The sequence below is a fragment of the Triturus cristatus genome, chromosome 4_1, assembly GCF_964204655.1.
Source record: "Triturus cristatus chromosome 4_1, aTriCri1.1, whole genome shotgun sequence".
In the NCBI taxonomy this organism is placed as follows: Eukaryota; Metazoa; Chordata; class Amphibia; order Caudata; family Salamandridae; genus Triturus; species Triturus cristatus.
This window is the reverse complement of record NC_140585.1, coordinates 1,336,113,182-1,336,131,661: the sequence shown is the minus strand read 5'-3', so window position 1 is coordinate 1,336,131,661 and position 18,480 is coordinate 1,336,113,182. Positions and strand designations below refer to the sequence as shown.

The following is an 18,480-nucleotide window of genomic DNA, read 5'->3' as shown; positions in this document are numbered from 1 at the left end:
CCTCCTCTGCCCCCGGGCCAAGGTCGGCACCGACAAAAAGTTTAGAGCACCCCACCTTCGGGCCCGGTGCCAAAACACAAAGAAAAGCCTTCGAGCTCGGGTCGGCCCCATACTGGCACCCAACCGAAAGCTTTGGCGCCGAAATCAAAGCATGTCCGCGTACACCTTCCATCCCTATCCAAGATTAAATCTTCGGTGCCGAAAACTTTGGAGCCAAACCTTCGACGCCGAAAACGGCAAGTAAAGAAAAGACTCTCTAAAGAACTTTGGTCCGACGTTCCATCTTCAGATCCGAAACAAAAAGAGCTGGAAATAAATCCAAATACTGGACATATCATTGCCAAATTACTTGAAAAGAGGAAAATGGGCCTTCAAGAGGGTTACCACATACCTCTGAAACAGAAATATGTGGGCACTAACCCTTCCCCACCTTCCATTCCATCTCCTCCACCCATTGATCCAAACTTGCTTATTTCACCTACAAACTCACCACCGCCATCACCTGACCCACAGGATGAGGGGGATGGGGACCATGATCAGGGGTAGTCCAGCAAACCCTGACCCATGGGAACATTATAATAATGATAACAACACTGATAATTACCCGGATCTAGATCTGTCTAAGCCCTCTCCACCTGATGATAATATAGGATACATTGAGCTTCTTAACAGGGCTGCTCATTATCACGGGGTGGAATTATATAAGGAAAACTTAGAAGAGTATTTTCTATTTGAAAACCTTAGTACCACTCAAAGAACCACTCATACATTACCGATGTTAAAGGGAATACTTAAACATGCAGACAAGATTTGTAAAGATCTTGTAACGGCAAGAATAATCACACCTATAGTAGATAAAAAGTACAAACCTGCACCTACTGACCCTGTCTACATCAAAGGTCAGGTGCCTTTAGACTCTCTTGTAGTTTCCAATGCATGCAAGAGGGCTAACTCATAGACCACAGGTGAAGCCCCTCCTCCTGATAAAGAGTCCAAGTTAATTGATGCTTCAGGTAAGAGAGTGGTGTCGCAGAGAGCCAATCAAGTGCTAATACTCAAGCCTTATTAGGTCGTTACGATAGAGCTCACTATGACGGTTTAGAGGAGCACATGCAATTTTTACCTGATGAGCACAAATCTAAGGCTAATGATCTTATTCAAGAGGGCAAGCTCATTACTAATACCTCTATATGATGCGCCTTAGACGTAGTAGACACAGCAGCCCGAGCAGAAAACACCAGTGTAATACTACGCAGACATGCTTGGTTGACAGTTTCCGGTTTCAAACCTGCGGTGCAAGCCTCCATTCTTAACCAACCATTCGATAAGGAACACCTCTTTGGTCCAGCAGTTGACACTTCGCTGGAAAAGATAAAGAAAGACACTGAGGCCGCTAAGTCCATGGGAGCTTTGCAATCACCTTCAGGAGAGGTTCCTTTCGTCGCTCCTATTATAGGGCAGACTTCAAGAGTATATCAACAGAAAATCCCTCCTCCTCTTACAAGTGCAATAGACAATCGCCCTCCTCAAGAGGCTATTTGAGAGGTGGATGTAGAGGAAACAACGGAAAGGGAAGAGGTAAAGGCAACTCAATACGCACTTCCGCCGCAAATACCAAACAGTGACTTTTTTGCGCTACCCCCAGACCATTCCACTCCTGTCGGGGGATGTCTTACTCGCTTTTCTCCAAGTCTGGAATACCATCACATCAGACAAATGGGTATTACAAATTATCCAATCTGGTTATTGCCTGGAGCTTACCAACAACCCTTCAAACATTCCACCAAGAGCACACAAACTGTCTCCAGAACACCTTCACCTGTTAAAACAGGAGGTTCAATATCCTCTGCAGAAAGGGGCAATATAGCCAGTCCCATTAAAATATCAAGGGAAAGTCGTCTATTCCCTTTACTTCTTGATTCCCAAGAAGAATGGGTCACTGAGGCCCTTTTTTGACCCCAGAGACTTAAACCTCTACATTCATTCCAACCGCTTCCATATGGTCACTCTACAACAAGTGCTTCCACTGCTGCAACAGGGTGACTTTATGTCCACTCTGGACTTAAAGGATGCATACTTACACATCCCAATCCATCCCGCTCATCGCAAATACCTAAGGTTTGTGGTAGCGGGTCATCATTACCAGTCCAAAGTGTTTCCCTTCAGGGTCAACACTGCTCCCAGAGTGTTTACCAAATGTGTGGCAGTAGTCGCAGTTCATCTCAGGAGACAAAAAATACATGTCTTCCCGTATTTCTAGACTGGCTTATCAAAGCCAGCTCCCACCAAAAGTGTCTCCAGCACACACAGACTACGCTACAATTGTTACACAGTCTGGGCTTCACAGTCAATCTGACCAAATCACATCTGGCAGCCCTACATGTCTCAGACATACTTGGGGGCCACTGTAGATACTCAAAAAGCTCAAGAATTTCCAATTGCAACCAGAATACACAATATTCAAACCATGTCTCCCAATTCTAAGCCAACCAATCGCTTTCTACAAGAGTGCTCATGCAATTGCTAGGATTGATGGCATCCTGCATTATAATAGTCCCACATGCAAGACTTCAAACGTGTCCCTTTCAGGAAAGTTTAGCTCGTCAGTGGAATCAGTCACAGGGTCAACTAAAAGATCTGGTGTTGGTGGACAGCTGCACCCATCGCTCTCTACAGTGGTGGAATCCACAGAACTTGTCCAAAGAGTGGCCATTATTCAACCCAATTCCACAGACGATCTCAACGGCAGACGCATCGCTAACAGTTTGGGGAGCACATCTTCAGACTCTAACCGTCCAAGGACTCTGAAGTCGGGAGCACAAGCAGCTTCATATCAATCACCTACAATTGCTTGCAATTTTCCTGGCACTGAAAGCTTTTCAGACCCACCTCAATGGCAAAGCTGTCTTGATTCGTGTCAGACAACATGACAGCAATGTACTATGTCCAAAAACAGGGAGGAACACACTCTTTCCAACTGTCACATCTTGCACAGACTATTTGGAGGTGGGCCATTCCTCAAAAGCTCTATCTCATGGCAGAACACCTACCAGGAGAAAGCAATCAAATAGCAGACCTGCTCAACAGACAAAAGCAACAGATTCACAAGTGGGAGCTTCATCCTCAAGTTCTCCTTCAGTTCTTCAAAATGTGGGGGTTTTCGGAGATAGATCTGTTTGCGACTCACCTCAACGCAAAATGCCCAAGCTTTGCCGCCAGGTATCAACATCCACAATCAAAAGGCAATGCCCTATGGATGATCTGGTCAGGGAGGTTTGCTTACGCTTTTCCGCCACTCCCACTGCTTCCATTAGTGGTTCGGAAGATCAGGCAAGCATCCCTGACTCTGATCCAGGTTGCTCCTACATGGGCTCGGCAGCCGTGGTTCACAACCCTGCTAAAACTGTCGGTAGTACCCCATCAAAAGCTGCACCTCACACCCAGTCTCCTCACTCAGAGCCATGGAGACATACGGCATCCAAATCCAAAGGAGCTCAATCTGGCGATCTGGCTCATGAAATCATAGAGTTTGGTTATCTAAACCTTCCAGCAGACTGTATGAACATCATTAAAGAGAATAGAAGACCTACCACTAGGGCTTGCTATGCAGCCAAATGGAAACGATTTGTAATATACTGCAATAACAACCAGATTAAACCACTTAAAGCTTCAGTACAAAACATCATATGTTACTCCATTTACAACGCTCAAATTTAGCATATACATCTATAAGGTTACATCTTGCTGCCATTGCTGCATATCTGCAGAACAGACAGCATCTCTCTCTTTTCAGAGTCCCCGTGACTAAAGTATTCAAGGAGGGACTAAAAAGAGTGATTCCACCAAAACTTGCACCAGCGTGGAATCTAAATATTGTCCTTAGCAGGTTAACGGGTCCACCATTTGAACCTTTGCACAAATGTGAGCTGCAATTTCTCACATGAAAAGTTACTTTCCTTTTAGTCATTACATCCTTGAGGAGAGTTGGTGAGCTACAGGCATTTTCAATCGAAGAACAATTTTTTCAAATTCCACAATGACAAAGTAGTTCTTCGTACCAACCCAAAAATTCTACCAAAGGTAGTTTCTGCCTTTCATTTGAACCAATCTGTACAGTTGCCCGTATACTTCCTTCAACAAGATTCAGTGGCAGAAAGAGCTCTTCACACATTAGACGTTAAAAGAGCATTACTTTATTATATTGAAAGTACACAACCATTTCGTAAAACCACTGCATTAAGGCAATGCAATTTCAAAATCTGGCATTGCAAGATGAATAGTAAAATGTATCCAAATTTGTTATGCTAAAGCAAAAAGGACTTTACCTACACCCCCTAGAGCTCATTACACATGCAAATTGGGGGATACGATGGCTTTTTTGGGCAACATTCCCATTGCAGATATCTGCAAAGCTGCAACATGGTCTACTCCACACACATTTACTAAACACTACTGTATGGATGTGTTAGCCAGACAACAGGCTAATGTAGGCCAAGCAGTACTCAAAACATTATTTCAGACAACGGCAACAGCTACAGGTTAGCCACCGCTTTGGGAGCAACTGCTGTATAGTCTATGCACAGCATGTGATCTACAGCTCACATGCCTTGAACGGAAAATGTTACTTACCAGTAGACATCTATTCTTGGCATGTAGAGCTGTAGAGTCACATGCGCCAACCTGCCTCCCCGGGTACCTATGCTTGTTGCAGTTACAATCTTTTAATTCAATACTTATTACATACATGGGCATGGTCATCTCTTTATACACTACTAACTCCATTCTCACCCTATGACAGCAAATAATCTAACAATGGAGTCGATGCCCATGCGCACTATCACCGAAAGGAGGAGTCACCGGCCCCTTGACTGGAAAGGCTTCTTCGAAGAAAATCAAACTGCAAACATCCGGACCCAACACCAGATGGCGATCTATGCACAGCATGTGACTCTACAGCTCTACATGCCAAGAACAGATGTCTTCTGGTAAGTAACATTTTCCTTACATATGGTGCCAGCAAGCTAATGTGCACCTATTCTCCTCTTCTCCCTTATCTCCTGCACTTAGCGAGATCAGGATTGGCTCACGCTTCCATTGAGGTCCACTTGGCGGCCATCTCCCGATTCAGGAGATCACCCACTTCACCCTGATTATGGTCTGCTAGAATAGTTAAACAATGTCGCAAGGGATTATTTAGAGTTTTTCCACCAGTATGACCTCCTCCTCTGCTCGGGCAGTTGAATTTTGTGCTCTCACAGATTATGAAACACCCGTTTCAACCCATTCACAGAGCTGATATGAAATTTATGTTCGAGGCATGTGAGCTGTAGATCACATGCTTTGCATAGTCCTACCATCTAGTGTTGTGCCCGGATGTTTGAAAGTGTTTTTTCTTCGAAGTCTTTCCAGTCCCTCGGTGCACAAGACACTTATCCTTGACGGCATTGTTTTTGATCGTGTAATCCCATTTTCAGTGTATCCTATTTACTTAAAAAACCCATTTTCGATCTGGTAGCTCGTGGAAGGCCGTCTGGCCTACCCACGTCGGTTCGCCTCGCAGTCGATGGAACGGACTCCTTTCAAATTCTGCCCTCGGTGCCACGCGAAGTTTCCGCACACCGACTCACACAAAGTGTGCAACCTGTGCTTGTCTCCGGAGCTCAAAGAACAGGACTGCAACGCATGTTAGGCTTTTCGGTTAAAAAAGGCACTTTGCGACCGTCGGGCTCTACATTGCGACAGGCAGAGCCAACACACAGGTTTCATTCCGGACCTCTTCGGAGAAGATTTGGAAACAGCGGCCGAAGACACAATGGGAGCTGAGGAAGAGCAAGACACCATCTCCGACTACGGCTCCGACAGAGACGAAGAAATCCCACAAGGGCAGCGTACCGTGAGTACAGATCCTCCCTTGCCCCAAACTCCACCTCAGCGCAAAAAGAAGGATTCGGTCCAACCCCCGTCTCTGGGCAACTGTTGGCACCGAGAACATGTTTCCGACGCCCCACCCTCTGGCTCGGCACCGAATCACACCCAAAAGCCATCCGGCTCCGAACAGAGTCGTTCGAAAACGGTCACCAAGCAGAAAGCTTTGGGATCAAAGTCAAAGACAGTGCCCCCCCCCCCCCCCCCTTTGCCGCCCGAAGCAACTTTGGATCCAAAATCCTCAGCATCCAAAACCCATGCATCCAAAACACCCTCACCGATAATTTCGGCACCGAAACAAACTGATGTGTCGATTTCATCTAAGGAACAGCATTTCTATGCTCTGCCTTCCAAACCGGATCCGAAACAGAGGGAGCTATATATCCACCCAACTACTGGACATTTCTCCACAAAAGTCACAAGAAAACGGAAACCTGAGACAGAAGAGGCCTACCACATTCCTATAAAAAAGAAAAATGTTGCTACTAATCCTTCTCCTCCTCCCCTTCTTTCACCTCCTTCTCTTCTGTTTCAACCCTTACTGATTTCATCTGAGCACTCACCACCACATACACCTGAAGATCAGGATGATGGAAATGGGGAGGGGGCTGGGGACAATAAACCAATACCTCCAGACCCCTGGTCAGATTATAACACCAATTCTCCCACAGGGAATGATCATGACTTGTACCCTACTAAGCCCTCTCCTTCAGATGACAGTGTAGTTTACATAGAACTGCTGGGTAGAGCTGCTAACTACCATGGGGTTCAGCTGCATAAGGAATCCGTAGAAGAGGATTTCCTTTTAGAGACGCTTAGCCCCATACAAAGATCCTCGCGCACACTTCCCATGCTCAAGGGTATGATCAAGCACGTAAATTATATTTTTAATGACCCTGCCAGGGCCCGTATCCTCACCCCTAGGGTAGATAAGAAGTATAAGCTGGCACCATCTGATCCAGCATACTTAAGGGGGCAATTACCCTTGAATTCCTTGGTGGTTTCCAACACACGCAAAAGGGCCAATTCGCAAACAGTAGATGCTCCTACCCCAGATAAAGAATCTAAGATGCTTGATGCTTCGAGGAAAAGGGCAGCCTACAGGCTGCAAACTTTTGGCGCATCTCCAACACACAAGCTCTGTTAGCTAGGTACGACATGGTGCATTGGAATGAGATGGAGCACTTACTCCAATTTCTACCCAATGAGCACAAATCCAAAGCGCAAGACCCAGTGCAGGAGGGACAGCTAATTTCAAATAATTCAATCAGGTGCGCCCTAGAACCTGCAGACACTGCTGCTAGAGCTGTATATATCAGCGTCCTTTTTAGAAGGCATGCCTGGCTATGTATTTAAGGATTCAAACCAGAGGTTCAGACTTCTATCCTGAACACACCATTCGATAAGGAACACCTCTTTGGCCCTGTGTTAGATTTTTCACTGGAGAAAATGAAGAAGGACACAGAAGTGGCTAAATCTATGGGAGCCCTTCAATTAACACCAGGACATGGTTCCTTTCGGCGCTCCTTCTTCCCTGAAGGATCTAAGAATACCTCCTCAGACACTACCGCCTTGCACTTATTAGTTCAACAATCAACCCTCTGCCTCTAAGGGTTACTTCAGAGGAGGTTACAGAGGCAACAATGGCAAAGGTAGAGGTAAAGGTTCAAATACAGACGCCTCCCCCTCCAACACCAAACAGTGACTTCCCTACACTTCCCCCAGACCATTTAAGACCTGTCGGGGGCCTTCTTTCACATTTACTACCCATCTGGTAGTTCATCACTACAGAGAAATGGGTACTGGAGATTATCCATTCTGATTATTGGCTGGAGTTCACCAAGAATCCTCCAAACATTCCACCAAGGTCACGCAAACTCTCGCCAGATCACTTACACCTCCTCAAACTAGAGGTTCTGTCTCTCCTTCTAAAAGGGGCGATAAAGGCTGTACCACTACAATACCATGGGTCGGGTGTATACTCCTTTTACTTTCTTATTCCCAAAAAGGACGGTTCTCGCAGACCAATCTTGGACCTTAGAGAACTAAATCTTTACATACAGTCAGACCATTTTCACATGGTAACACTTCAACAGGAGCTGCCACTTCTACAACAGGGCAACTTTCTGTCTACTCTAGACTTAAAGGACGCCTATTTTCATATTCCAATGCATCCGGCTCATCGCAAATTTCTCAGATTTGTAATAGCAGGACAACATTACCAGTTCAGGGTACTCCCGTTCGGAGTCACCACAGCTCCCAGTCTTCACAAAGTGTCTGGCAGTAGTCGCTGCCCACCTCTGAAGACAACACTGTCTTCCCCTACTTGGACGACTGGATCATCAAAGCCAGTACGTATTCAAAATGTCTCCAACACACTCACAGAACACTACAGTTACTACATCAACTGGGGTTCACAGTCAATGTGCTAAAATCGCATTTCCAACCTTCCAATACTCAAAGCTACCTAGGAGCCACTTTAGATACTCAAAAGGCTCTGCCCTTTCCCATCGCAGCCAGAATTCGCAACATGCAGGCTCTAGTTCTCCAGTTTCAATCCAATCACTTGCTTCCAGCTCGAGTGTATATGCAACTACTGGGAATGATGGCATCTTGCATCATGATCGTTCCCCATGCCAGGCTTCACATGCGTCCCCTACAAGAATGCTTTGCAAGTCAGTGGAACCAATCGCAGGGTCTGCTAACCGAACTAGTGTTGGTAAGCGGCCGTACTCATCGCTCTCTGCAGTGGTGGAACACACAAAATTGATCAAAAGGGCGGCCCTTCATAGACCCAGTTGCACAGACAATGCTAACAGCGGATGCGTCCCTCACTGGCTGGGGTTGCTCACCTTCAGCACCACACAGTGCAAGGCCTGCGGAGTCAACAGCAAACATCTCCCCACATAAACCATCTAAAGCTGCTAACATATTTTCTAGCGCTCAAATAATTTCAGACTCACCTGGTCGACAAAGCTGTCCTAGTTCGTACCAACACCATGACAGCTATGTATTACATACAAAAACAGTGGGGGGTCACACTCTCTCCAACTGTCACACTTGGCCCAAGACATTTGAAAGTGGGCCATTCACCACAAAATCTATCTCGTAGCGGAACACCTCCCAGGAGTAAACAATCAGATTGCTGATCTCAGCAGACAGAGACAGCAAATACATGAATGGGAACTTCACCCTCAAGTTCTCCTCCCATACTTTCAAAGTTGGGGAGTTCCTCAAATAGATCTTTTTGCCACACACCAAAACGCAAAATGCCCAAACTTCGCCTTCAGGTACCTAAACCCGCTCTCCAAAGGCAATGCACCATGGATGAACTGGTCGGGGATATTTGCTTATGCTTTTCCGCCTCTCCCACTCTTTCCATTAGTGGTTCGGAAACTCAGGCAAACATCCCTCACACTGATCCTAGTAGCTCCCACATGAGACCGTCAACCGTGGTTTACAATATCATCATCCATCCTCTTGATGCTTCAATACAAAATATCATTTGTTACCTGTTACACTTGCAGCAGTCAGGATTATCTTATACTTCTATCCAACGACATCTCGCTGCAATAGCTTCATATCTACAAAATAGGAAACATTTATCGCTTTTCAGAGTGACCGTAATCAAAGCTTTCATTGAAGGACTCAAAAGAGTTATACCACTAAGTCTTCCACCTGCTCCAGTGTGGAATCTTAACATAGTCCTCACAAGATTAATGGGCCCAACTTTTGAACCCATGCATAAATGTGAGCCACAGTTTCTCTTCTGGAAAACTGCTTTCCTCTTTGCAATCACTTTACTGAGGAGAGTGGGTGAACTACAGGCACTAACTATAGAAGAACCCTTTTTCCAACTTCACAGAGATAAAGTGGTTCTTCGTACTAACCCCAAATTTCTACCTAAGGTAGTATCTGCCTTTCACATCAATCAGTCAGTTGAATTACAAGTATTCTTTCCCTCAACCTTATTCTGTGGCAGGACGAGCTCTACACACCTTAGATGTCAGAAGCACCCTTTTATGTTACATTGAAAGAACAAAATCATTTTGTAAGACGAAACAACTTTTCGTTGCTTTTGCACCACAACACAAGGGCAATTCCATATCCAAGTCAGGTATTGCCAGATGGATTGTTAAATGCATTCAAACTTGTTACGCAAAAGCAAATAGAAAGTTAACAATACCCCTTAGAGCGCATACCACTCGCAAAATAGGGGCTACTATGGCTTTCTTAGGAAATATCCCCATAGTTGACATTTGTTAAGTTGCAATATGGTCTACCCCGTACACATTCACCAAACACTATTGTGTAGATGTGTTAGGGAGACAACAAGCTAATGTGGGCCAGGCAGTACTTAAAACACTATTTCAGACAACTCCAGCAACTACACGTTAGCCACCGCTTTGGGAGAATACAGCTGTATAATTTATGCAAAGCACGTGATCTACAGTACACATGCCTCAAACGCATAATGTTACTTACCCAGTAAGCATCTGTTCTTGGCATGTAGAGCTGTAGATTCCCATGCGCCCACCCGCCTCCCCAGGTTCCTTTACCTGTTGCAGTTCTCTCTCTTACTCTATATACTTATGCATGGACATCTCTATTCTTTACTTACTAACTCCATTCACACCCTCTGTGGAAAACAATCTAACAATGGAGTCGATGCCCATGCGCTCTATCACCGAAAGCAGGAGTCACCTACTTGGTTTCCGAAGAAAAGCAACTTGCAAACATCCGGACCCAACACTAGATGGCAGGAGTATGCAAAGCATGTGAATCTACATCTCTACATACCAAGAACAGATGATTACTGGGTACGTAACATTATCCTTGCTGGAAGGTTGCTCTCCTCGTAGCTTTAAGATCTGCCAGACGAGTTAGCGAAATTCAAGCTCTGACCATTCGGGAACTTTCCTGCAATTTTGGGATGATAGAGTGGTTCTTTGCACAAACCCAAAGTTAATTTTTAAAGTCCCTTCAGACTTTCATCTTAATGAGCTTCTTATTCTGTAAATATTTTTTCTAGGACCTACAACACCAGCCGAAAGAACACCTGATTCTGTGGACATTTAGAGGTGTTTGTAATTTTTTCTGAAAAAACCAAAGGTTTTCGCAAGTCTGATCAACTATTTGTGGCTTACAATCCGCCACGATAGGTTATCCTCTTTCTAAGCAAAGCATTGCAAGGTGGACAGTGCAATTTACTACTGTCATCAAGCTGCAGGCAAACCGTTTCATACATCAGTCCACGCCCACTCTACCAGAACTATATCTGCTTCAGCTGCGCCGTTTGCTGGTGTGTCACTTCAAGACATTTGCCGGGCAGCTACCTGGAAAAATACAGACACCTTTACTAGGTATTGCTGCTTGGACTCTGCAGTTCGCATCGATGCAGCAGTGGGTGAGGCAGTGCTGCAACATCTTTTTCAGTGATAGTGAGCTTTCCCCTCCTCCACCATCCTTTTACTGGTATTGCACATTGTCTCTATGCATTGTTGTGTGTGTGTGTCTGTCTGCCTGTCTGCCTGTCTGTCCGTCCGTCCATCCATCCATCCATCCATCACACAATGAAGTCTAATAAGGCGCACACTCAGGAGATGTTGCTAGTGCAGGTTTATTTACCAGTGGTGAATAAACCTGCACTAGCAACATCTCCTGAGTGTGCGCCTAATTGGACTTCATTGTGTGGTATTACGTCCAGTTTTGTTCCACCGGCTCTGCGCACCACCTGACAACAGGCCAGGGATCCCAGGAGAGAGAGAGAGAGAGAGAGAATGAATATATATATATATATCCATCTACTGAACTCCTGTGAGTGGGATGGCAGAATTCACGTATTTAAATCCAGGCTCCAAAAAAGTGTACGGGGCACTTGCGGGGTTGCTTAAAACATGCATTTATTCCCTTTGGCATACCCGTTTCGGCGAAAGATTCACCTTGCTCAATGCTGGAATGCATGATTAAGCCAAACAACATTGTAAGTTCATTCATATATTGGGAACATCATCCTCATTGGTGGATTACTGTGCTTAACACAAAGAGAGGACTACAAACAGTTATTCTCCAAGACGGCTGCCATACTTGACAATGTTCGTATCTATTATGCCACTGATCATCCAGGCTCCAATGCCACCACATCCATCTCACCTCAATAGGTAAGTACGCGATATAATCAATAGTTACAGCTTGCCGTGATGTTCAATTCTTTGTTCCTGCCTCCCCTCGCTTGCCACTGGATATTGTACCAAGATGAAAACTGCAGGAGTCGGTCTGATTACCGAGTTTCATGAATTTGTATATTTCACATCTTTGTTAGACGGCGGAATACGAACATTGTCAAGTATGGCAGCCGTCTTGGGGAAAAACGTTTTGTAGTCCTCTCTTTTTGTTAAGCCCAGTAATCCACCAATGAGGATGATGTTCCCAATATTTGAATATTGTATGGTTTAATTATGTATCCCCGCATTGAGGAAGGCAAATCTTTTGCCGATACGCGTCTGCTATGAGAATAAATGCATGTTTCAAACAACCCTGTGAGTGCCCCGTACACTTTTTTGGAGCCTGGATATATACATATATATCTCCTTAGGGTCCTTGCTTCTCAAAACAGTATACATATTTATATAAGTATGTCTATGTTTACATATTGGAATCTTTCACAGATTCACATGCTATCCACCCCCCTCCCCTGAGGAAGCTCACATTTCTCTCTTTTTTTCTGAGTGTATCTCTTACAATAGTGCTTTGAAAATCTGAGGGAATAGAGCTCCTCACAGGGATGTTCTAGAGGGCAGGGCAACCTGATTGGTTGAAACCTATCTTTGGTCTCTTTTAAAAAAAAAAAGACTGATATGTAAAAAAAACTAAAGGGCCTAGGGGCTTTCTAGTCTATGTTTAACTTTGCATAGCTATTTTAATGTACCGTGGGACTCCCATCTCAACAACGGTGAATGATTCAAGCATGTGAATCTATGAAAGTTTCCAGTGCTGGAGAACTACAGTGACAGGTAAGTAGCTTATTTTCTTATATTTATGCTAAGAAACTATAACTTGTAGCCTAAAGTTACTCAATGGCATGAGGTATAGTCTCTTCAGATAAGTATAACTATAAGTATAACCATTACTGCTGAATTATTATGGTTTTGTGAGGCTAAAACGTCAGCCTAACTATAACGTCGTTATAACTTTTGGTTTTTCAGTGAATTTCTATTGTTTTTTTTTTAAACGTAAAGTAATATAAAAGTATCATTTGTTAATACAACCACCACCCCCCACGGCATGTGGCTGTGCACTGCAGGGGTTTGGTGTGTGAGTGGGTGTATTTTTTCTTCTTGGTTTTGGGATCCGTGGATCTGCTGCAGAGTTACCCTGGGGGCCGCACTGAGCGCCATGGAAGACCCGCGGTTCGGCCCTCCCCAAAAATTGGGCAATTTTTTGCCCATGTGGGGTCCCTCACAAGCCTCTCCCTTATGTCCTTGTGCTATTTTTCATTTTTGTTCCCCCAGACCTCTGCACCCCCTATCTCCGTACATCCCCCCCCTCCACTGCAGGCCGACTGAGAAATATAATTCCTATCAGGTTGCGGCCAGGCAATTGGGGCCTTGCTTTGCCTGTGGATCTGCGTCCCTAGATATTTATATTTTTCTTTCTTTAATTACTCCAAAACTGCTGATCAGATGCACACCAACTTACAAAAAGCACTCGTTCTGGCCCAAGAGCTAGCTTTCTGCCAAATTTGGTGTAATTCCGTTCAGCAGTTTGGGCTGTAGTTGTGTTAAAAAAATGCTAAATCCCCATATAAATTGCATGGGGGAAAATCATTTTGGGCATTGGCGGCTCCTCCGCTATGGCGGAGGAGCATTGCCTCACTGCTTTTAAGCAGTGCGTGACGTACAATGTAGAAATATAAAAGGATAATAACTATGCGTTACTATATTTTTTGCTTTCTGCTGCTTTGCAGGCGGGGCTCTTCTGCTCTCGGAGCAGGGCAGGAGTGGGTTTCCCACTCCTAAGTGCGCAATGACTGTTTGGTCTGCCCTCTCGGGCCGCCCAAACCAGTAATGCGCTCTTTACTCTTGTCCATGCAGGCTGCATTACAGCCTGCATGGAGAACATGCCCACCCCTCCAGCCCCTGGCAGAGTGCCACGTCCCGGCGCTGAGACCATTCACGACGCTGCATTACAGCATTGTGATTGGTTTAGGGGAGGGAGCCTGGCTGCTTGCTTCCTATTCCTGGAGCGGAGACGGGAGGTCAGGAGCAGAGACGCGGGACCCGGGGGAAAGGTAAGTTCTTTTATTTTCTACTATTTTTTTTATTCGCCCCCGCAATCTCCCCATCCCCCCCCGTGACACCCCCACCCCTGGGCCCTCCCCGCCACCCGCAAACCATGCCGTCCGCCCCTTGTTTTGGGATCCCCCTTTTTCTTGGCCCCTACTTAACGAATCACCCCAAAGCTTTCCAGACAGCAGCTGAAGTAACTTCTATACTCGTTTTGAAAATTTCATGAAGATTCGTCAAACGGTGCAAAGTTATTAGCAAAACAAGAAATGCTTTGTCTATGAGAAAAGTTGGTCCTAACTAATAACTACCTACAGGCTATTGCCAGTAGGTTATATATATTCCGCAGCACCCGCCACGCCAGAGAGCGGCTGCCTTAAGGCAGAAACGAATGTATACTGTGTGTATGTGTGTGTACACAAGAGTTCACACAAGTTTTATTTTTCTGTTGTGTTGTAATTACAACAGGTTTGCTTGAAGGATCTGCTGGCTAAAACGGATTAACATAATACTTGTAATACTGTGTAGGAAGGGTCAGGTGTAGATTTAATATTTGTGTGTGCAGGTAATAGCACATCTTTAGCGCTATAATGCATATCTTATTGATGGTTGCAGAATGACTTGAGATTGGACTAAAGAGTGCTTTCCAGCTTAGACCTGGGATAACCACTGACTGATTTCAATTGTTTTTAAATTTATCTTTTATTTGATCTTCTGGAAATCTGGCATGAATCAACATTCCTACATCTACTATGGATAACCCTGGTGTAGAACTAGTTAAACATTAGGAGCAAGGCAGTAAAGCCAGTGATAAGGGAGGCAGCACGATCCTTCTTGATGGATTGATGATTAATGATTCACTCCTAGTAGAGTAGAGATGGGTCTTTTAACTATTTTTGCAGGGGCAAAGAGGTGCACTTGATGTATCAGAAATATTGTTCTAGATCGTGGAAGCATAAATTGAGAAATCTTGTGTTTGGGCATTTTCTTCTTTCCATTTCTTGTTTGCAAGTTTGTTGATGTTATATAAGGACAGTAAATAACTCCCCTGAGAGTAAACTTATGTTCTTGGTCCGTACAACAGCATATTTTCCTCATTTACCTGGGACCAGTAACTTTTTCTTCTTGAGCAGAAATACATGTGCTTTAAATGTGATCCTTACCAATACTGAAAGATAACCTTAGACTTATACCTGCTACTGGTTTTTGATAAGGATCTCTACTGCAAAGCGCTGCAGATGAATATCTTCTGAACCATGTGAGATGGTTGCCTCCTTGTTTCTACCCACAGCACCATGGGGAGGGCTGCTAATCTGAGGAAAGAGACTGAGTTTCCATAGCTCCGTGTCTAGGCACTGACTCTTGACTAAGTAGGAACATCAGAGCTCTACAATTTTAAAAAGAAAAGTTCTGCAATTTCCCTGCCTGAAATTATCCAATGCTCCTAGTTGTTCGAAATTTACAAATGCATGTTTTAAAATGTTGAGAATGCCCCCCTATTAACAGTAACAATATTTTTGTGTTGTCTTGTGGACATTCTAAAGGTTTTTTTCTGAAAACATCCTGAGATAACTAATATCATGCCATTCTTGTGTGTGGTAGAGTTTAAACAGCACGCTCAAATCGAAGGACCTTGAAATACAACAGATTTCCACAGCCTTGAAACATCTCCAGTTCTTGAAGCAAGAAATGGAAGTGAAATACAACAGATCCTTGAAGGAGAGGGAGGGATTCATTGAACAGCTACAGACATCTCTTCATGAACGGCACAAAGAACTTGAGGTCTGACTTGTATCCAACCTTTTCTGTACTATTATCATTAATGTGATTACTGTGACTACTGTGACTACATCTTCAGACAGCCGCTGCTTGTGCTCATTCCCAGACCTTTTTAGGTCAAACATGGACTTGCTCCTATAAAAAAATGTGTCCTCTGAAAATGTAAATGATTTACAAAAAATGTGTCATTGATGCCTGTCATAAATGCTCTGTGTCCATAAATTATCCTGCATTTATAAAACCTCGCTCTAAATGAACAACAGTGTGCTTAAATTGTATTGTGCCACATTATGGACATACTGTGTTTCATAACGCATGGGTAACCGGAATCCATAGGCCCCTGGGTAAATTAGCAGTGTTTTCAGGAAACAGGGGTCCCTAATAGATAACAGTTAAACTTCAGCTCATGGATAAAAAATGTGTTCCAAAAATCAATGTTTTAATACAGCAAATTAAAAAAAATATTTACAAGTAGATAAGTGACAGTGAGGTACAAAAATCATGCTAGGTACTCATGCGAAAGTGATACAAAAACACAATTAAAGTATCACAATTTACACAATCTGTAAGCATCCTGTATATTTAATATAATTATTAAAACAAGTCTGCTTAGTTTGTCAACTGCGTTTCCTTCCACATACATAAAGGGATCCTCATCAGTACTTGAATTGAAGTTTGCTGAAGACAGTGAAGAGTGAAATCCTATGGAAGTATATAAAGTAATCTCCATAAGGGGGATGCAGGTTCATCAAAATATGAGTGAGCAGAAACCGGCTTGATCAAATTACAATGTATAGCGGGACACCGGAATCTGTGAGAGCAATACATGCTTGAATAGTACTGTGGCCTGACCAAAATATCATCGCTCATCACAGCAAGCAAGCCATCTGCATCCTGGCGGAACCCCTAGATACATGATCCCGCATTGAGTACTGATCAATCACCATGTCACATGATGAACAACTGATGTTTCTAGAAAACAAAATGGACATGTAACTCAGTTAAAGCACATCCCTGTTCATAATTAAAAACTGCTATGCCCTTATATAGTGCTGCATGTGCATAACATATGCATGCACAGCGCAATTCAGGCCTTTGCGGTTGTACGGTCAAAGATATTTATCTCAAAATGTCCTCACTTTAATTTCAGTTAATCCATTGTTCTACTGATTTTCTTTGTAAATTATACTTCTTCAGTAGACAGATCCCTGTATTCATTGGATATCTGGCACCTTTTGACATTTATCCATTGCCAGTACTGAGAATTTATTTTCAGCTTTTGGACCAGTATTTTTTCTCCTTCGGTCACCCCGGCAGAAGGGTACTGACAGATGGATCTCATAATGTAACACATTTTTCTATGACAGAACAGTTGTGCCTGTTACAAGAATCATTACGGCCAAATCACAAGTGTGCTGGCTACATTCCTTCTGTACGCAAGTGTAGCTAATTGCGACATAGGCAAGGCAACCACATGGAAGAGTCGGCATATATTTACCCAGCTTTACTGCCTGTATAGGAGAGCTAGCCAGAGTTGCCTGATGGTCAAGCAGTTCTTGACACCCTTATCCAATAACACGAGCTCTGGTACCCACCTACTTCTTATGGACATTATATGTAATGTGTATTGTTTGCAATTCTGATTCAAGCTTGTGAATCTATTGATGCTGGAGAAGAAGTAAGTGTTATTAGCATGTGTGGCTGTGGATACCCATGCTCTGCCTACTCCTGCTATCTAGTGTTGAACTAGGACGCTGTAAATTGTTTTTTGTTTTTGTTTAAGAAGTCTTTTCCAGTCACAAGGTAGTATGTCACTCCACCCTTAGCTGGCAATGTGAATGGGCACCGACTACATTGTTAGATTACTTTTCTCTGCCCTTGGGTTTGGGCGTGTACTGACAGGGCTTCCATACTCTGCATTGGGCTCACAAGATAAAGCCTTCGATACCCACCCTTGAGAGAAACACATTATCGGCATCTCTATTGGTTTTTCTTGATTTTTGGTCAAAATCTGGGATTCAGCAGAAGAAGACAGGGTTTCCCAATGGCCAGGGCTTCACTTCCCCACTTTTCATTGACATCAGAGAATGAGGGGCATTCAGAGTAAAGGAATGTAGACCCTTCATAAAGTGCCCTTAGTGTGGCACAAAATACCCAATGACCCATCCACACAGGGTGTGTTATTTGTATCTGTCTCCACACACAAGAACACAGAGAGTACCTTCTGTTTAGCTTTTCACAGCAAGAAAACACTCCGTCAGGGAAAGAACTGAAGTTGGGCACACATCACAATGTAGCTGCTTTCCATAGATGTTACGGCAGACATCCTACAGACGTGGACCCGCTCAGTGCAGATGAAGTGGAGGTGAACAATATTGAATTGAACAACCTGTCTGCACACCAGCTCAGAGGTAATCAACTCTGGCACATCAGAGCCAGAAGAACAGAAGGAAGAAGACACCTCATTCTCCTCTGCCTGCCCTCCAATGAA

General features: G+C 44.1%; 1 protein-coding gene across 11 annotated transcripts in view; it reads left to right on the top strand.

Moving 5' to 3' along the window:
• The window catches only part of PDE4DIP (phosphodiesterase 4D interacting protein), a 1,321,554-nt gene that overhangs the window by 496,349 nt on the left and 806,725 nt on the right, over nucleotides 1-18,480 (top strand). For all 11 annotated transcript variants that reach the window (XM_085654823.1, XM_085654822.1, XM_085654821.1 and 8 more), the window contains one exon: nucleotides 15,813-15,992. In XM_085654823.1, coding sequence (XP_085510949.1) covers nucleotides 15,813-15,992 — 180 coding nt within the window. The remainder of the gene's footprint in view (nucleotides 1-15,812; nucleotides 15,993-18,480) is intronic.